A 21,149-nucleotide genomic window follows, 5' to 3' on the forward strand; every position below is an offset into this window, starting at 1 on the left:
TTTTTTGTTTTTTTGAATGTCCAGAGGACCAGATTGAACTTTTTTGGGTTTTGATGTATGATTGACTAAAATAGCAGAAAATCTGCAGGAGTAGTTGGATACCAAAAGAACGTACAGAAGAAACAAAAAGGGAATAGTGTAAACGATATCTTAAGACGTGTTTAAATATTATTTCTTGGCATCTGATTAATTCTTGTTAACTTCTGGTGTCATGAGATGAGTTGTCTTCCTGAATGCTTTCTTCCAGGGGCTGTTCCAGAGATCCCAGTGATGTCATCAGTCAGCGCCTGAAAGACATGTTTGACGTTTTCACTCGGCATTATGAGGACAGCGATGCAGAAAGCAGGGGGATGGACAAAGGTGACCCGTCTTCAGTAAACAGCTGATCTGCCTCCCCTGTGTTTGTTAATAAATTTGTCCCTGCAGAAATGGCGGTGAAGTACTTCCACCTGGCAGAGGCGCTCTACTACAGGATCCTGGAGTCCATCATAGAAAGAGAGAAGATGATCCTGGGAGATGCTGACCTGTCCGTGAGTCCTCTTCCTGACGTCATGTTTTAGGCTCGGTCCAACAACAGCGATGAGATGGGGACTTAACACAAATGGAGAGTATTCTGTAGAAGCTGCAGCTAATTACCTGACAGACAAAACTCTGGGCCAATAGTTTGTAAAACAGCCAGTGAGGAAATCTTTAATAGAGCAGCAGTTTTCTTCAACCGGAGTGAGAACTTGTGTTTGTTCCTCAGTGTATTCTGGAGCAGGACGTCTTCCACCGCTCCCTGCTGGCCTGCTGCCTGGAAATCGTCACCTTCTCCTACAGACCTCCAGGAGACTTCCCCAACATCATCAACACCTTCCAGCTCCCTGCTTATCACTTCTATAAGGTACCAGCAACCTGCTCACATTCACAAGCTGTTGCTGTGAGTCTGACCGAAGGAAACGGCTGAAAATCTCAATTATTGACCAATTTATGAGGGAAATTTAGGCACAAATCAGTTCCACTGACAGGAATTTTTATTCAAAAGGCAAATGTTTCTTATTCTGTTTTTTATACAACGACAGTTCACAAAAAATATCTCAATACACTAAAACATTCACATGTTTTATAAAAGATAGAGGCAAAGTTATCTAAGGAAGCAGCTGATTGTGTTGAATCTTCACTTTGTCTCGCTCTCCCATCCTGAGCAGTACATTGGTGACAGTGGAAAGGAAAAACTCGCTTTTAACGAGAAGAAACCTCCAGCAGATCCAGAACCAGGCTCATGATGGACAACCATCTGCCTCAACTGCCTGGGGTTAGAGAGGACAGGAAAGAGACACAAACACATAATAACTGGTCCAGGTGTAGATTCTTTATGCTTGTTTATTTGTCACATGCAGGTTAACACAAAGTCAACAATGCAATGAAATGTTCAGGACGAGAAGAACCGTTTGGACTCGCTGTAAGAACAAGAAATACTAAAGCATGCAGTAAAAGTACAAAATAAAGTACCAAAAAGTAAAAAAGAAATGTAATATTTACAAATTACAAAATAAATATAGTAAGCGCATGGTAGAATATAATGGTGCAAGTAGGATTAATTAGTATAGATAAGTATTTCACTAAAATACACATGATATATATTGCACATAACTAACATATATACTGCACATGTTGTGTGACACGTTATAGCACAGGTAGTAACACTGAGATTAATTGAATTATGATGGTAAAGTAGTGACATGCATGATACAGCCACATAATGCAGCAGCAATAAACATATTAGGTGTCCCAGATGTGGCTTAGTGCAATGTTATTATCAATAACTGTGTTATTGTCAAGAGTTCAGTGATCGAGACAGCTTGTGGGTAATAACTGTCTTTGAGTCTTTTCGTGCGCAATGGCAGACTCGTGTGCTCCCCTCTGTCAGAGGGTAGCAGGCGGAAAAGTCCTTGTGCTGAGTGGGTGTGGTTCTTAATGATGCTGCGTGCTTTACGCAAATACCGGTTGAGGTAGATGTCCTGGATGGTGTGGAGACTGGTACCAGTAATGTCCTCTGCTGTTTGCACCACCCTCTAGTGCTTTTTGGCTCTGACTGGTACAGTTCCCATACCACCCTGTGGTCCAGCCTGTCAACAGTCTCTCGATGCTTGTATGGAAGTTTGTGAGGATGCTGGTGTTTGTACCAAAATTCCTTACGTCAACTTCCTTAATCTTCTTAGGACGTAGAGTCTTCAGGCTTTCTTGACCACAGTGTCAGTATGTAATGTCCATAGTACAGTACCAGGTGGTTTCTCTGGTTCAGTTGTAGTTTCTATGGTCCATGTGTAGTTTCTGTGGTCCAAGTGTAGTTTTTAGGATCCATTTGAAGTTTCTCTGGTCCAGGAGTGGTTTCTACAGGAAGAAAGGTTTATAAAAATGTGTGTTAATGGTAGAAATAATTAAAAACAACTTCATAAATGGTGAGTAGAGTTGGCAGAGTGAGGAGTTGTGGTCAGACAACACTGAGGCAGTTACATGATCCCCCCCCCCCCCCCCCATCATGGCAGCAGGCAAAGACCAGTTTAAATACAAAAACAGCTGTTATAACAGCTGTTCATAAAGATTTGCTTCTGTTTTTAATACTCGTATGTGATTGTGTTTGTGTGCAGGTGATCGAGGTTCTGATCCGGTCGGAGCAGGGCCTGTTCCGGGAGGTAGTGAAGCACCTGAACCAGGTGGAGGAGCAGGTTCTGGAGAGTCTGGCTTGGACCAGCGACTCACCGCTGTGGCAGAGTCTCCAATCTGTCAAAGTCCCGTCCTGCCAGGAGGTCGGTACCAAAAAGACACAAGTTTCTATTCTGGTTGGGTTCTGGTGAGTACTTTGGGTTGTTCTGAGCTTCAGTTAAGTTCTGGTTCTGGTTCTGGGTGTGCTTCAGGTGATGCCTCCTCAGTATCTGGAACAGAACGATGAGAGCAAAACGAGCGGCGTTCCCACAACACCAATAAACCACGGAGTGGACCTCAACACCAACAGAACCGCCAAAGGTGACAAATCATCCATCCATCATTCATCCATCAGCCATCATCCATCCATTATCCATCCATTGTCATCCATCCATCCATCATCCATCCATTTCATCATCATCTATCCATCCATCATCCATCCATTTCATCATCATCTATCCATCTATCATCCATCCATCCACCCAATCAAGTTTCAAGTTTTTGTTTATCCATCAAACATTAGTGTTTTTGAATTACATTTGCCCCCCCCTCCTCCCTTGACAGGTGTGTCCCCCTCCCCCACCACCCTGCAGGACAGGTACAGCTCGCCCCCCACAGGTGGGTTTCGTCGCCGTCTGTTTGTGGAGCCAGTAGAGGGTGAGACCAGCACCGCCAGTTCCTCCCCGATCATAGTGACAAAGACCGGCCCACCAGGTCTTGTTGCTGCAATCCCTGCTGGGCAGACGGTGGTGGCGACCGCTACGGTCACTGCCAACAACTGGCAGACGCTGCCCATACCTGTGCAAGGTGAGACACTGAGTTTAACCCCGACAGGTAAAGAACATCCCAGCACTGACCTCTCATCTCTCTGCAGGGATACCGAATGAGATCCGAGGCTTCACGTTCATTCCGGTGCAGGTGGGTACAGCCACGCTGCAGCCACTCACTGCGCAGACGTTGACCGGCACCCTTACAATCCAATCACCTGTCAGCAAACCACCTCCTAAAGCATCCAGCAGCCCGCTGAGGAAAGGCCCCCTGTCTCTGTTCTTCAGGAAGGTCAGTGTCTCACCTGTTCACAGTGACGCCCATCACCTGAGTGGATCCTGATGATGTCACATGTCCTCTCTCAGGTGTACCATCTGGCCAGCGTCCGTCTCAGAGATCTCTGCTCCAAATTAGACATCTCATCAGATCTGAGGAGGAAGATCTGGACGTGTTTCGAATATTCTCTGGTCCACTGTTCCGACATGATGAAGGACCGCCACCTGGACCAGCTGCTCATGTGTGCCGTTTACCTCATGACAAAGGTTCTGTTCACACACTTGAGCCCCTTCTCATGAAGAGATCCTTCATTGTTATGAAGCATTAAGAAAATCTAATATAATCTGTACAAAATACTTTTTTCTTTTTTTTTAAGTTTGTTTTTACACGGGACAGTGAATCTGATAGACAACCTAAGTGTCAGAGTTCAAAGTCAGGGGAGCGCATCTTCATGCTACAAACCTACAGCCCAGTACTTTCTTACTGAATGGATTTAATTAAAGAGTCTCACAAAATGTTTTGAATGTGTCCAAAAATACAACAACCAAACTTTATTATATTAACACCTGAAACTCACTGAGTCGCATCTGTTGAAGACACTAAGTTGTGGAAAAAAAATATGAATTTTTATTTGTTATTGAAACTTTGCATACATAACTGCAAATTGAGACATTCCTGCAAATTGTTTTTTTTATTAGTTTTTGTCCCAATTTAGTCAAAAAGTGACTTCATGATGCATCAATTTAATCAAAATTTACTCTCATTTGAGAAACTTTTTTTTCCCATTGCATCGTCTTCTATTTGCGACAAGCAACTCGTGCGGCCATTTTTTAAAAACCCTGGCCTGTTTTCATGTCCACGTCTTGCAAAACTTTTTTTGTCCGTGCACGTTATTTTGTTGTCCATCACTGCCCACGTCTTTTTGATTTGTCCCCATCTTTGCAGATCTGCCTGAGTTAACTTAAGGAATGAAGACAGGAAGATTTGGACCAGTTTTTAATGAATATTATTTATTATCAGGGTGGTGGTTAGACCTGGATATTCATGGCTGAAGCCTCGGGTGTGTTCCGTCAGAGGAGAGCTCATGCAGGAGTCAAATACAGATTTAGAGCTCTACAAATTATGGAGACTAAATTGAAAAGGGATTAAACTGCAACTTTTTTTTTTTAACGTTCAAAAATTCAAGCGGGAGAACTCTGTCTTAAGAAAAAACTAAAAACCCTGGGAAGGTTTGGAGACATTCAGGAGACTCCTTTGGGAATCTCCAGCAGTCACTAATACTGGCTAAAATAAATCTGAATAAACTGCATTAAACCTCTGAACAAATCAACAAATAATGATTTTATTTGTTTCTGTCAGGTCACCAAAGTGGACAGGTCCTTCCAGAACATCATGAAGTGTTACCGCACTCAGCCTCAGGCCACCAGCAACGTAAGACACACACATGCACACATGTGTCAGGAAGCTGTTTTTACTCAGATTCATCATGAAGACCTGTGAGGTGCTGCTCTTCTTCTGAACATGCTAAAGTGTGTATGTGTGTGTGATTTAGGTCTACAGGAGTGTGCTGATCTCCGGGAGAAGGAGGCTTCCTCCCACCACCAACGATCCCAACAAACTGAGCTCCTCAGCTGATGGCAGCCAGGATCCAGGTCAGGACCCGCCTGCTTGGGCTTTTCTCTTGTCTTTTTGTCTCAACATCAAGTCGCTGTATTTCTATTTGCAACTTTTAAATGTATTTAAAAGTTCTTCTTCTCTTGTTGGACAGATGACTAAAAAACAGCCGTTTTTATTTGTGTTGATCTGTTTGTCTTCAGAAGGGTATATGTATTGTCAAGCGAGATTCCTCTCTTTTTTTTAGCTGTTTTTAGATTTTTCAAGATTTGTTTTAGCGTGGCTAGATCGCCATGGTAACAAAGGCTTAACTGTTAAGAGTTTCGGGTAATTTGTAATAAGAGTTAAAACTTGTTCTCTGATTCTGGCAGAAAAACACCTGACTCTGTTGAACTTGTTCGTATTACACTCATCGAGGCGTCCAGTGCTATAACTAGAGACTGGACCAGAAGCTGGAAGTTGAAGCCACCAAGGCGGAGCTTAAAATAAGCCCCGCCCTTCCATGTAAACAAATAGAACATTTTCCTAAAGAAAAGTGTCAGGTCATACAGTGATTGACAGCTTGTTAGTAAGTAAGGAGGCTGTGGAGGCGGGACTTTTATATCGACGGACTAGCCCCACAAAGAGCTCAGTCTCCTGCTCCAAAAATACAACATGGCTGCTTCCATAAACACAAACATTTTGACTTCAACTCTGAACAACCGGACAAAGCAGAGAAGCTTCATCATTTTAGTAAAGTCGATGAGAATACCCGTCGGGTCCAGTTTTGCTCCATTTGCTCCACTCTTGTTTTATTTTGATTAATTTAACTTCCTGCTTTCTGTTAAAATAAAATCTAAAGCTCCTTTGATTTTTATAAATAAATTTTAAAAATCACCTTCATTCAGTGATTAAAACTGGTTGGACTCTTGACTTCCTCCTTGCAGGTGGAAACATCAGCCCGGTTCCAGTCTGCTCCAGCAGCAGCCTACTGACGCCCCGGCCCAGCAGTGCCCCCTCCACACCCACCAAGAGCTCCTCCCCTTCCTCCCCAGCTGAGGAGGAGCGAGGAGACCTGATCCATTTCTACAACAACGTCTACATCAAACAGTTGAGACTGTTTGCCCTGAGATACTCGCCGAGCTCGCCGTCTGCAGCGGTACGTCCTCAGGTTCCTGCCCTGAGACGGCAGGAGGGGTCCGTCTGAGACACGGAGGAAGGTTTTACCGTTAGACTTATAATATGTTTGCAAAGAAGAGTAATCTCCTGATCTGGAGCTGTTTAAACCTCCTGATCTGAATCTTTTTAACCCTCCTGATCCAGATCAATTTAAACGTCCTGATCAGGATATTTTTAAACCACCTGATCCAGATCTGTCTAAACCTCCTGATCTGGATCTTTTTAAACCTGATGATCCAGATCTGTTTAAACTTCCTGATCAGGATCCTTTAAACCTCTTTGATTAACAAGTCAGTCCCTAACGTCCGTCTTCTCTTGGTCTTTGGAGGTGACGTTCTCATGTGTGTCTTGTGTCTGCAGGTAGAGTCCCACCCTCTGTGTCCTTACCCAACCCAGAGGACAGGTTCCCCCCGTCGAATGCTTCTGTCCAGCAAACACTCCATCTACATTTCCCCGCACAAGTCAGGCTCCGCCCCCTCGCCGTCTGCCCCCCGTAATAGGATTTCCTACTACATCTGCAGCAGCCCCCACAACGTGAGACTCAGCAGATACACAACATGTTTGTTTCCATAGTAACTGCCAGCAGCTGAGGCTCATGGGTATTGTAGTGTTTCTAGACGGAACCCATACAGATCAGAAATAAACCAGGAACTTCTGTCTTCACCCTGTGTCCTCTGTCTCCATCCTGTGTCATCTGTCTTCACACTGTCTCTTCTGTCTTTATTCTATGCTCTCTGTCTTAATCCTGTGTCTTCTATCTGCATCTTCTGTCTTAATCCTGTCTTCTGTTTTTGCAACATCTTCTGTTCTCCATCCTCATTCTTCATCCTTCGTTTTCTGTCATCTTATCTTTGACTACTGTCCTTTGTTCCTTGATTTCATCTTTTGTTCTTGGTCCTCTACTTTAAAATTTCTTCTGTCCTCTCATTTATATCCTCTGTTCTTTGTCCTCTGTCTTCATCATGAGTCTACTGTCAATTGTCTTCTTTCCTGTCCTCAACTTCTGTCATTTATCCTTCTTCTTGTCTTTTGCTTTCTGTTGTCCATCCTCTAATCTTTGTCCCTTGCCTTTATCTTCCATTCTCTGCCCCCATTTTTTGTCCAATGTCCTCTGTCGTCCATCTCTTTTTCTCGGTCCTCTGTCCTTTTGTCATCCTTATTCTACCCTCTGTTCCCTGTCCTCCATCCTGTGTCCCTACAGCGTCTCCAGGAGATCAACAGCATGATCCGGACAGGAGAGACTCCCACCAGGAAGCGCAGCATCCCTCTGGACGAGGAGACGTCCCCCAAACGACTTTGTCCCGACAACCACACCGCGCTGCTGCGCCGCCTGCAGGACATTGCCAAGGACCGCAGCTCCTCCCACTGACACTGTCGCCGTGGTGGCAAACAGTCGCTGACACTTGAAACGCTTGTGGGACCGTCGGTGACAAAGAGTTTCTGCAGGTTCTTCTCATTGCCGTTTGAGAGCAGAGGTTCTGTTCCCTCTGAGAAATCCAACGGATGAAACCGACATTTTAGGTTTTATGAAAAAAATGTGATCAAGTTTCCAAGCGTGACTTTTTTCTTTCTCTTCAGATTTGATCTGAAACTTGCTTAGTTTCTCAGTTTTGGTTTAAATTCAACAAACTTTTCCTCCTGATCTGAAACCTTTTCAGCAGCTTGATTGTGTTTTATGGGATTTATTCAACATTTTAATATTTATTATTTTTTACTAACCTTTGTTTTAACTAGGCAAATCCCACTGAGATCACAGATATCTTTTACAAGGTCCTCCTGGGCTTGAAGGCAACCTAACATGCATGTTTTTGGACTGTGGGAGGAAACCCGAGTACCAGAGAAAACCCACGAGGAGACCATGCTCCACATGGAACGAGTCCTGGTCCAACCCGGTGATTGAACCCGCCCGTCGTGCTGCCTTAATGTTTTCTAACCTGTTAGAAAAATATGTAGTTAGAATATAAGAACAAATTACAGATTAAACAAAAACACTTCATTTGACAAATTTAAAGACGAATGAATATTTTGTTAGATCTACACGTCACTATACACACAAACACTGAAGGAGCATTTTATTCACAGAAAACGTTGCTTGTTTAAAAGTAAAATATATTCGTTTAAATTATGTGATATAAAATTCAGGATTTAAAATGAAGGAAACTGATTCTTCTGCAGGTTGTTTTTTGTTGTTTTATTCTCTTTAAGATTTTATCAAGGAGTGTTTGTCAATCATATGTAAACTTGTTTTATCAGCCATACTTTTTCTTGGCTGATTTTTTTTTGTTTTTGTTTTTTAAATCAAAATTATGAGTTCATTTTGTGTTTTTTTTTTTTAAAGTCAGTTTACGTGTAGAAAAGATTTAACAAAGTAAAGTCAGGTCTTCTGGACGGATTCTTCTTTGTTGAAACGTTTCATCTTTTATCCAAAAGACTTCTTCAGTCTGAGGAGCTGCAATAAACTCTGTCTTATGAGTAGCACCTGCTCATAGTGGATCAACCAGTTTGCAGGTGACATCCAGAACTAGTTCACATGATGAAGCAGGACCAGCAGCCTAACAATTGATCCTTAGTGCCCTGATGGCTGCTTGATATTCACAGGGGGCTGAGTGATGCTATCAGTAACAGCATTGTAAGAAGGTGACGATTGGACACGGAGGCCTCCACCCTTTAATGATCTTTTCACAAAGATGGCCTCCTTTACTCCTCTCTCAAACCATCGTTCCTCTCTGTCCAGGACGTGAACATCTTCATCCTTGAAAGAGTGACCGCTGGCCTGGAGATGAGTGTAGACCGCAGAGTCCTGGCCTGATGTTGTTGATCTTCTGTATTGGTCCATCCTTTTGACAGTGGCTGTTTAGTTTCTCTGATGTAAGACTGATCACCCTCCTGACACTGAACAGCATACACAACGTTGCTCTGTTTGTGCCGGGGGACTGGATCTTTGGGATGAACCAGTCTTTGCCGTAATGTATTTTGGGGTTTAAAAGCCACTGGGACGTTATGTTTAGAAAATAAACGTCTCAGTTTCTCTGATACTCCCTCAACATACGGAATGACCACTGGTCTGGGTCTGGGTTCCTCCTTTTCACCTGTTGGCTGACTGGAGTCCTGTTTGGGTTTCTTCTCTGCTTTCAGGAAGGCCCAGTTAGGATATCCACATTGCTCTAGAGCCTGTCTTGTGTGGGATTTCTCCTTCTGCCTGGCTCCCGAGCTAGTGGGGATGCTGTCTGCTCTGTGATACAGAGTCCTGATGACTCCTAACTTGTGCTCCAAAGGGTGATGGGAGTCAAATCACAAATACTGGTCTGTGTGGGTGGGTTTGCGGTACACCTCAGTTTGCAAATGTCCTCTATCAGAGACTGAGACCTCACAGTCCAAGAAAGCCAACCTGCCATTTTTTACATCTTCTCGTGTGAACTTGATGTATTTATCCACAGAGTTGATGTGGTCAGTAAAATGTTGGACTTCCTGAGATTTGATTTTAACCCAGGTGTCGTCAACATACCTGAACCAATGACTTGGTGGTGTCCCTGAAAAGGACGTCAAGGCTCTCTTTTCTACCTCCTCCATGTACAGGTTGGCAACAATAGGAGAAACTGGAGACCCCATAGCACACCCATGTTTCTGCCTATAATATTGCTCCCCATATGTGAAGTAGGTTGACTGCAGGCACAGTTTCAAGAGTTGACACAGTTGTTCTGTGGAAAGCGTGGTCCTGCTGCTCAGCGTGGTGTCTGATTTTAATTTTAAACTGACCACCTCTACTGCATCATCAACAGGAATGCACGTAAAGAGTGATGTGACATCAAAAGAGACCATTGTTTCATCAGTCTCCATGATGACATCCCTCACCTTGTCCACAAAGTCCATGGTGTTCTGTATGTGGTGTTCTGAGCTGCCAACTAAAGGGATGAGTACAGACGCCAGATATTTGGAAACATTGTAAGTGACAGAGTTAATCATGCTAATGATTGGTCTTAAAGGTACACCTTGTTTGTGGATTTTAGGTAAACCATACAGACTAGGTGTGGCCTCCCCTGGGTACAGTCTGTGGTACAGAATACGGTCAATAGCCTTGTCCTGCTCCAAAATTTTCAGGCAATCTATTAACTTTTTCTTGTAACCACTTCCTGGATCTCTTTTCAGAGGTTCATAAGTGGTTAAGTCACTAAGGAGTGTCATAACTTTCTCATGATAGTCTTTCTGGTTCAAAATCACTGTGCACCTTTTTTTATCTGCTGGGAAGACGATAGAGTTCTTGTCCTTGCTGAGAGTGGTGAGTGCATCCCTCTCCTCTCTACTGATGATGGAAGGTGGTGGATTGATGTTGCTGAGGCAGGCTGAAACTTTGATTCTGAGTTGTTCTGCTTCAAATGCTGTGCTGTTGTGGATGGCTGACTCAGTGGCTGTGATCATCTCCACCAGAGGAATTCTTCTTGATGCAACCTCAAAGTTCAGACCCCTGGCAAGGATCTCTGTCTCCGGCTGGGTGAGCTGTCTGTCAGACAAATTCTTCACCTACTTTTCTGTCTCCCTGGCATGTGACTGTTTACCGGTGTGTTGTCTATTATTGAATGTGTTATTGTTAGGATTGAGAAGGGCTTGACGAGTTACCAGTAAATTAAACTTTTTTTTTGTTGTCAGGTCTTGGACTGGACATGTTTTTTTCTGTGAAGACCATCACTTGTGAAATGTGGTCTGATCTAGTTGTGCTGTTAGTTTTTGTCAGATGTGATCTTTGGCCTCTAAAACCTCAGTAGTAACTGGTCTGTTCCACTTTGGAGTAAGCTGTTTGGGGGAAGAATCAGTTTTGTTGTGTGTTTCCTTGACTGATGAAGCCGTCTGGATGGAAGGTGAAACGTTTCAGCACACACACAAAAAAAAACTGTGCAGATGACCTGACTGAAAATTGTTGGCTTGTATACCTGGATTATTGAGCATGGACTTTGTTGGTTTTGAACCAGTTTGACAAGACTGTCGACGAGGAAGAGGGCCGGAACCAGAGGAGGGGGCGTGCCAAAGAGGCCATCTTAGCACCAACATAACTGGTTTGTTCCACTTTGGAGTAAGCTGTTTGGGGGAAGAATCAGTTTTGTGTTGTGTTTCCTTAACTGATGAAACTGATGGAAGGTGAAACGTTTCAGCACAAAAAATAGAAACTGTGCAGATGACTGAAAATTGTTGGACTGTATACCTGGATTATTGAGCATGGACTTTGTTGGCCTCAGTAGTAAAATTGATCAGTCTCATTCGTTCATTCAGCAGCTGGGTCTGTGCCTTCTGAAGGATCTTGCTTGCCCAGTGCCCACTGGCAGAAGATTTGAGTTGCATGCTCTTGTCTGCATCGGTGGTTCTACAGTGGTTCCTATAGTTCACCCTCTTCCTTACCAGTTGCTCACACTCTCGAACTAGTTTGAGGCAATCCTGGCCAAAGTGGATGAAAATGTCCTGAAGCGTGCTCAATAACCCAGGTAGATGAATCTAAGGTTGAGTCAGGCCCTCAGGTGGATCCTCCGTGTTCAACTGTCCCCTTCTTATGGTTTTATTGCTAGTATCACTCAGCCCTCTGTGAATAGCAAGCGGCCATCAAGGCACTAACTATCAATTGTTAGGCTGATGCTCCTCGTTTTACCTGTGAAGAACTAGTTCTGGCTGTCTGCAGCAAACTGGTTGACAAACTTGAGATGTTTTAGTTTGTGTTCATCCCTCACTGTCCAGAGGAGAAAAATGTAAATGTATGTACAAAGGAGAAAAGAGAAGTTACTGAACAAATGTGATGAATTGAAGTGCCTTTATTTTTAAACCCCTTTTTCATTTACATCCTGTTAACATTTTGTTTATTACACACAGTAAAATCAAATGTTTAAACTGATCCTGTTTGTCCTCACAGTCATTTTTGTTACGACACGTTTTATATTTGGTGTTGAGTAATGAATATAATTTTTTATTTAATTTGAAGCTGTATTTGTCTTTGATGAGCAAACTGACTCCAGTTGGATCTTCATGATCTATCAAATATTTTACTCTCCCCTTGCACATGTTGTGCCACTTCTGGTTCCCTAATGACTTCCTGTCTGCCAGACTGCACACCTGACACCTGCTGGTTATCATAATCACACCTGATCATCACATCCTCCTGCAGTGGAAATACAACATGTATACCATGAATTTTTTACTATGCAACCATAAAATAACATTCTCCAGATCATCTAAACCATCATATACATTATATACATCATTTAACAACTGCTATTTAAAAACATCCCTTCATCACAATATATTTAAAAGTGAACTTCACACATTTAAAAACACTAATTCATAGATTCAGTCTATCAGGTTTTTTGGTTACTCTTGCAGATCTTCTCAGCACAGGTTCCTTAGTCTCGACAGGTTGTGCAGTAACAGGTTTAGCTTTATCAACACCTCATCTGGGTTGTTCAGGAGGTTCTGGAGTTTTAAAACTGCATCGATCATTTCTGAGAATCTGCCCTTCCTCTGTTCTCACAGTGAATGATTGAGGACCGACCTCTCTTTTAGAATGATACATTTGGTTCTCCATCCTGTAGGTCTTCAGTGCTGACCACGTCATCCTGTGATGACGGTGGAAGCTGTCTAGCTGCTCAATCGTAGAAAAACTTTTGCCTTGTTTTCTGATGTAACTTACATTTGACCTCACCGTTTTTCTTTTGCTTTGAGAAACTTGGTATTGTAGCACACAGCTTTCTGTTCATCAACTGATCAGCATGTGTGGTGACGCTCTAGCTGACTAAAGGTAGATATGGATCTGCATGACCATCAGCTGCTTTCTACAGATGTTTTAGAATATGGACACCTTTTTCAGCTTTCACGTGGACTGTGTCTACAAGGGACTTGATGTTACATGTTTAAAATCATAGTCCTGTGCAGAAATCTCCCAATCTTTGCTTTTAAAACATGGACCATTGTCACTCAGCACTATGCCATGACTAGCAAAAATAGATTTGGTATGACTAATGACACATGTTGAACTACTTGACAGTAGGGCTATTTCAGGAAAGTCTGAGTAATAGTCAGTAATCACCAAGTAATATTATCTAGGCCTACTTGTTGCCATGGATGAGTTGGAACTTACTTCTGCTACAATCATTGGCTCTTTTGTTTGTTTCTGTTCTGACACTTCACATCTAATCAGTCTCTCAATGTCCTTATTTATACTTGGCTGACAGTAACATTTTTCAATACCCAGTTCACCTCTTATGTGAAATAAATTAGGACAAGAAGCTGCAGGACAACCATTTTCCATGCTAAACATGACATGCTGCAGTTCAGAATCTCCTGCTGTTCCCTCAGCTATTTGTCTAGACTTCATCTCTGACCCAGGAAATGTAGTCAACACCATGTTCACATGGATTCAAACATCATTGTCAGTTGCACTCTTACAGTCAGTCTCTGGTGCTTGTTAAAGTGCATCTGCAATAATAAGATATTTCCCTGAAATACGAGTTCAAAGTAGGGGGGATTGGTGGCAGAGGCTAGAGAAGGTGAACCTGTGATCAGAGGGTTGCTGGTTCAGCTACTAGGAACGACAACATCAAAATGTAGGTGGGAAAGATGAAACGCCCACACCTGCCTCCACCCTCATTGGGTTCTTAAAAATTTGTGCATATAATATTTTATATTGTATCTGTTTTCAGGAACAACATATTGTTGTTGTAATAAATTGGCTATTATTAAATACCAGAGTAAATACTGAGAACCCAAAAGGAGACATTCAATAAAAACACATGAAAAGGATTATTTTATATCTGTCCTCTCTTCTCCCTCTTATATGCTTATTTTTAATAATGATACAATCAGATGTTCTTATTTTAAAATATTTTAAATAAAGCATTAATTTACACGTTATTTAAAATGATTTTAGTGTGATTGTGTTATGCATTCATTTTGAAGCATTTATGCAGTCTCTCAATCTCCATATCGGTGTTAAATAAAACGGAACAATTTCCATGGCGTTACGTGTTTCCACACGGACTTTTTTTATACACGGACACAAATCTGAAATTTGATTGGCTACAAACGAACAGCTAACTTTATTAAAATATGCCTGGTTTTGATGTTTATTTTAAATAAAATTAAAAGCTGCTTTTTAATATAGTTCACGTAATCAGTTTGGGTTTGAAATGGCGACGCTGGTTCTGGATAACGGAGCGAATTCGGCTAAAATCGGCTACAGTTCGGAGAAAGTCAGGTGGGATCGATGTGTTTAACGTTTTTCTGACTAGATTATAAACGATAGCAGAGAAAATAACGTTTTATTTAGTTTGTAAACAGCTGTTGGACTGAATAAAAGCAAAGTATGTTACTAAAATATGTTTTTGATTGCATATGATGAATTTTAAATTCTATTAAAAAACACTATCATTAAGGTAAATAAATCACTAAAAAGGTGACCTTTTTATTTTTTTTTGTAAAATAAGATTTAAGTTCTCCCATATTTTTAGCTTCAGTTTTGTTGGCTTTTTTTTTTTTTTTGGTGTATCAACATGTAAAGGTCTTAATTCACCTAATTTCTTTAATTCTCAGGGGAAATGAAAATTGTCTATATTTTTATAACAAAAGTTTTTTCTAATCATATAAATTTTACTTGATTATAATTTTTGTTTAATTTTACTGGAAGTTTAACATAAGGAATATTTCCTGAATTTAACATATCATTTGATGAGTGAAGTACAAATGTTTAATTATTCTATAAATCGGTGTTTGAGACCATCTTTGATAGTACATTTTTAACACTTAATTTATATATTTTTAAGTTTAACTTTTCTTTCTCCCTCAGCGTCATCCCAAACTGTCAGTTTCGCTCAAAGACATCCAGATTAAAAACCTTCACGGCCAACCAGCTGGACGAGATTAAAGATCCTTCGGGTCTTTTCTACATCCTCCCCTTTCAGAAGGTCAGCAGGTCGCCACCGAAACTTCAGCTGCTCATAAACCTTCGGCTGATCCTGGATGTAAAACTTACCGCAGCACCATCTAAATTTGAAGGAGCACCAATCAACTGCTTTCACTGAAACGAAACAAAAACACACAGAGGACAGGGGACTCTGCGTTTGATCAGAAACCTTTTTGTCTTATTTCAAAATAAAAGTGTGTCTGTGAACAGCTGGGCCCAGATGTTACCCGTTCCTTCAGAATGCTGCTGAGTTTTTTCTGTTGAACCTTCAGTGGGTTCTTTCTGTAGGAAAGCTGCAGTAAGATGTGTTTTAGGTTTAAACTTTGGGTTTTCCTGCAGATCTGAGTTAGAAAATACCGTAGGTTGTAACATCGATAAAAATATGAGATTTCCATCTGCTGTCTCTGTTTGTGTCTCTGCAGGGTTACCTGGTCAACTGGGACGTCCAGAGGAAAGTTTGGGATCATCTGTTTGGAAAAGAAATGTTTAAGGTGTTTATCATCTGAACAAGCTCTCTCCTTTCTTAGCCTGAAGCTGAAGTTTGTTTCTGACCAGGTGGAGTTTGCAGACACCAGCATCATCATCACAGAACCCTACTTCAACTTCAGCTCCATTCAGGAGTCCATGAACGAGATCCTGTTCGAGGAGTACCAGTTCCAATCGGCTCTTAGGATCAACGGTGAGTCGAGCTGCAGTCAAACACAGATTTTATATCACATATATCATTATATCACTATATATCACATTATATCACACTTGTATATCATTATAGCCCTAAAATTTCTCTGAAACACCCCAAAATTAGGGGTGCTCCTATTTTCTTAATTTTGGGAACTCAGAAATCGGACGATACTTTCATGAGAAACCGATTTTTAAAGTTTTAACAGCAATTGTCTGAACTTCATTTATATTTCAGAGCACTACCACATGGCCAGTTAAAACAAAGTTTGTATTGTTTCTAGGACATTGTTCAAGGGTATGTTTTTCAATAAAATAAGATTGGAAAATTGAAGGTGCATTGTGACCTTATAACACCTGACAGTGTTACTTATAAAATAAAAAAATAAAAAACGGTATCGGACAAAATCGGAATCGGCAAGTCAGACTTTTTAGAAATCAGTGATCGGACAGAAAACTGCAATCGATGCGCCCCAACTAAAAATCTTAGATTGTACTTTTATTTCTATAATTAAGATTTGTCACTTTGATAATCATCCTCAAATGGACTGAAACTGAGTGAACAAGCAGCTGAAGTCCAAAAATCAATGTTACGGATTGAAGGACTGGGAGATGATGTTAAAGAGGCCAGACCGAGATGGTTTGGACATGTCCAGAGGAGGGAGTGGTTTGGACATGTCCAGAGGAGGGACAGTGATTTGTACATGTCCAGAGGAGGGACAGTGGTTTGGACATGTCCAGAGGAGGGACAGTGGTTTGGACATGTACAGAGGAGGGACAGTGGTTTGGACATGTACAGAGGAGGGACAGTGGTTTGGACATGTACAGAGGAGGGAGTGGTTTGGACATGTCCAGAGGAGGGACAGTGATTTGGACATGTACAGAGGAGGGACAGTGGTTTGGACATGTCCAGAGGAGGGACAGTGGGTATACTGGTAGAAGGATTTTAGAAATGCAGCTGCCAGGAAAAAGACAGAGAGGAGACATATGGATGCAGTTAGAGAGGACATGGAGGGAATTGGAGAGAGGACAGAGATGGAGGAGGAGGACTCGCTGTGGCGAACCCCTGAAGAGGGAACAGCTGAAAGAAGATGACAGGAGAAGAAACTCTTTAAAGCTGTTGATGAAAATGATAAATGAGGAAGATCTAATTTATTATCAGTTTGTTTTTTGCATATCAAGAAAACCCAGGCCAGGGTTTAAAAATGATTCGTTTTAACGTTTGGTTTCCTCTGGATCTCTGTGGTTGGATGTTGTTAGCGTTGGGTGGTTTGTTTTTGCTGCTCTGGGATCAGCTCAGCCCTTCTTGTGTTCCTGCAGCCGGCTCGCTCAGCGCTCATCACTACTTCCACTCGAAGCCGTCGGAGCTCTGCTGCCTGGTGGTGGACTCGGGGTTCTCCTTCACCCACGTCGCCCCGTACTGCCGCAGCAAGAAACTGAAGGAGGGCATCCGCAGGTCAGAGGGCGCCGAGCTGCAGCCGTGACATCAGCAACAACAGTAACAACACTAACAGCTGCCTGTTGGTTTGTTTCAGGATCAATGTGGGAGGGAAGCTACTGACGAATCACCTGAAGGAGATCATCTCGTATCGGTTTGTGTTTTCAGGATCTGATAAAATGAAAACAAACACATCCTGTTTTTATATCATTTCTATGTTTCCAGGCAGCTTCATGTGATGGATGAGACGTACGTGATCAACCAGGTGAAAGAAGACGTGTGCTACGTGTCCCAGCACTTCTACAAAGACATGGAGTCCGCTCAGTAAGAGACACAGAAAGCATCCTCTTCACCTCAGCTCTGCTGCTCGGGCGGGGGTGGGGGGGTCATGACAGTTTCTGTTTTTACTTGAACAAGTTTCTCGTGTTTTCAGGTTGAAGGGAGAGGACAACACTTTGCTAAGGGATTATGTTCTTCCAGATTTCAGCGCCATTAAAAAAGGTTTCTGCAAGGTGAGACAACCTGGTTCTGGTTCTGGTTCCTGATCCACGGAAGGGATGATCAGAACCGGTGCTTCTGCCTAATCGAACCCCAAACCTCAAACCCAGCAGCTGACGTTTAATCAGAGATCCAAAAGTGTCACCATCTTCACAGGTTTTATCACAGGTGTTTCTTCAGAAGTCTGGAAAAGGATTTTCCAGGCCTTAAAAATTTTGGAAGAAAAGGGAATGGGGAAAACTAAAACTTACAGTACTGTTACGCTAAAAGATAAAAAATTTGATTTTTGTTTCTAAAGTCTATCTTTTTGGACAGAAAATATTAAAAAAGCATTTCTTGACAGAATGCATGTCACTCACCGACGTTCAGGCCAGAGCTTCAGATGAAGATCACGTTGAGAAATGGTGGCACTTACCGTAATTTCCAGACTATTGAGTGCACCCAAATATAAGCCACGCCCACTAAATAAAAAAATAAATTATACATTTATAGGCGGCGCTTGTATATAAGCCATGGGTGTCCACATTGTAACATGAGATATTTATACAGAAAGATTTTTTTAAACTTTTAATCAAATGTGTACTGGTAACATACACAACAATGGATGTTTTTATTTCTGAACAGTGCCTGTAACACAGCTGGTAAACAAAACCACAAAAAAAGTAGCCTACCCAGAAGTCATTGATCGCTATCTTCCTCCTGCTCATTGCGCAGGAGGATGAAGGACAGCTTGTGATGTCATCATCACGCAGCAGCCTTTCGAATAAATAAAGGATCAATAGAGGATTTTAAAAAAATCATAATAATTTTGACACTGCTCTGCTGTCGGGATCCACTGATCCACTTGAGAGAAAGTTGCTCTTTGCATGCGGCCAGTTTTGGTAAATGATTTCTCGCTGCCAGACATCTAAGCCTCCCACAGAGCTCAGAGTGCCATTTTAAATTCACGATTCACACTTATTTCTTGTGGCTGCAAATACTTCATTGTGCACAACAGATAGGAGAGTCCCCCCCCCCCCCCCCCTTCCGTGACCTGTTTGATAATTTCATTGGTCAGATTTTTTTTTCCATTCACCTTTATTTATACAGGTTAGTCTCAGTGAGTCATGAGGACCTACCCCCCAAGAGAGACATGTATTGGGCAGCTATGTGAGCGCCCGGGTCTGACGAGGCTAAAGTTTTGTCTACGTAAAGCTCGTTAGCCCGTCAACAAAAAAAAATCCATAAATTAGCTGCAGCTTTGTTTAAGCCGCCGTTTTCGAAGTGTGTGGAAAAATTAGCAGCTTATAGTCCGGAAATTATGGTAGACGTGATCTCTTGTTGACACTCAAGAGTGTGTGTTAGGAAGACGCTCAGCTACTACCACATTCGATTTGAACTCTTATCTGTAAAACTGAGATAGAGCCACTTGTATGTTGGCGACCATCTTGAATTAGGTTGGCTCCGTTAATTATTTGATTTGCACATGTTCGTCCAATCATTACGTTCTGAGAGGTTCATTGAAACTCGTCCAGTGGGTTGTGAGATTTTACTAACGTGGTTGTCTCTGTGTCCTGCAGCCGCGAGACGAGATGGTCTTCAGTGGAAAATACAAGACGAGCGAGCAGATTCTGAGGTTGGCCAACGAGCGCTTCGCTGTTCCTGAGATGCTCTTCCACCCGTCCGACATAGGCATCCAGGAGACGGGGATCCCCGAGGCCATCGTGGACTCGGTCCAGTCGCTGCCAGAAGGTTTGTCCCTCAGACGTTCAGGATTTACCGGGAACACGACGGGAGCAGGTTCAGCTATCTTCTAAACATCGGCTCACCGTCGGAGTAGCTTTAGATGATTTCTGAGCAGCCTCTGACGGGGGGAGAGAAACTCGGTTTGTAGGGGCCCTGGTTTCTCTGAGCTCTGACCTCATTCAGTGGGCGGGGTTAATCACAGTGTGTTCCCGTTAACACCAGGAATAATCATGTTTGGGTGCGATTTAATGTTTCTGACGTCCGTTTGATGGTTGTGTGACAACATGAGCTTCTGTTTTAAGTTTTAACCCAATAAAATAATCAAACTGCTTTAATTAAGACGTCCAAACCAAATGATTTCCAACAAACTTTGAGCTGCAGGTTTTATAGCTGCATCGGCAACCATCAAAAATAAATCTTAGTGTTCATTTCTTTCACTCCATCAGAGATGCAACCTCACTTCTACCAGAACATCGTTCTGACCGGAGGGAACACGCTGTTTCCAGGCTTCAGAGAACGTCTGGAGGCGGAGCTTCGATCTCTTGTCCCCGCCCACCTCCCCGTGTCGGTGCTGCTGCCTACAAAGTAAGAGATGGGAACCCAGTTCAGGTTATGATTTCTTCACTGCAGCCTTAAAAACAACGTCCTGGTGTGTGGGAGGAGACGTGCGTTTGTAACGCAGCTTCGTTTCTCGGAGGAGGAAACGGGCGTTCAGTTTCTTCAGGTCTGATGATAAAACCCGGTTCTGTTCTGTTCTTGCAGTCCGGTCTGCTACCCGTGGGAAGGAGGGAAGCTGCTGGCTCACAGTCCAGACTACGATGAGATGGTGGTGATGCGGGAGGACTACGAGGAGAACGGACACATCATCTGTGAAGAGAAGTTTGATATTTGAACAGAACCACAGACTGACGGGCTTTAAACGGAGAACCTTCTCTCTGCAGATGTTTCAGAACATCAGCGGAGCGTCTGATCCTGTTGAACTGACTCCAGAACTTTCCCATTCAACAACAAAGAAGGAACATTTCTAAACTTATTTTTAAATAAAATCTTTGCTTTTATTCTTAAAATCTTCACTAATCTGTCATCAGGGTGTTTTTTATTTTAATACTTTAAATCTGTTACATTTTTTGAATCCTCCAGAAATGTCTTCTACATCCCTTCAGTGCTTCAGGATATAGTGATAAAACCTAAAGTGTTTTAGGTTTTTAGCTCAGCTCAAGTTCAATATTTTCAATTTTAGCCATTTAAGCTGATGTTCTGTAAACATTCAGCTGCTTTTTGCACTGATGACAATACGTAGCACTTTCACGTTTACAAGTTGGTTGGACTCTGCTGGAATGACTAAAAGGATCGGGGAGTGGTGGCGCAGAGGTTAGA

At 42.4% G+C, this 21,149-nt stretch overlaps 2 protein-coding genes across 2 annotated transcripts in view; both read left to right on the forward strand.

The window, feature by feature from the left end:
- Nucleotides 1–7,870, forward strand: part of rbl2 (retinoblastoma-like 2 (p130)) — an 18,646-nt gene extending 10,776 nt beyond the window's left edge. The window contains 13 exon segments of the mRNA XM_037682611.1: nt 248–360; nt 427–530; nt 746–883; nt 2,631–2,789; nt 2,898–3,006; nt 3,250–3,492; nt 3,560–3,744; nt 3,819–3,995; nt 5,089–5,160; nt 5,282–5,381; nt 6,270–6,481; nt 6,862–7,035; nt 7,703–7,870. Of these exon segments, the coding sequence (XP_037538539.1) occupies nt 248–360; nt 427–530; nt 746–883; nt 2,631–2,789; nt 2,898–3,006; nt 3,250–3,492; nt 3,560–3,744; nt 3,819–3,995; nt 5,089–5,160; nt 5,282–5,381; nt 6,270–6,481; nt 6,862–7,035; nt 7,703–7,870 (1,954 nt within the window).
- A 6,640-nt stretch (nt 7,871–14,510) lies between these two features.
- On the forward strand, nt 14,511–20,786 carry actr6 (actin related protein 6). The gene is made up of 11 exons (XM_037682612.1): nt 14,511–14,728; nt 15,317–15,434; nt 15,856–15,924; nt 15,989–16,112; nt 17,432–17,567; nt 17,647–17,703; nt 17,775–17,873; nt 17,983–18,061; nt 19,607–19,778; nt 20,219–20,357; nt 20,535–20,786. Exons 1-11 carry the CDS (start codon nt 14,661–14,663, stop codon nt 20,662–20,664), a joined length of 1,191 nt encoding a protein of 396 aa, XP_037538540.1. The 5' UTR covers nt 14,511–14,660; the 3' UTR covers nt 20,665–20,786.
- Nucleotides 20,787–21,149: the final 363 nt, after the last annotated feature.

The sequence above is a fragment of the Nematolebias whitei genome, chromosome 10 (genome assembly GCF_014905685.2).
Source record: "Nematolebias whitei isolate Nwh7 chromosome 10, NemWhi1, whole genome shotgun sequence".
Lineage (NCBI taxonomy): Eukaryota > Metazoa > Chordata > Actinopteri > Cyprinodontiformes > Rivulidae > Nematolebias > Nematolebias whitei.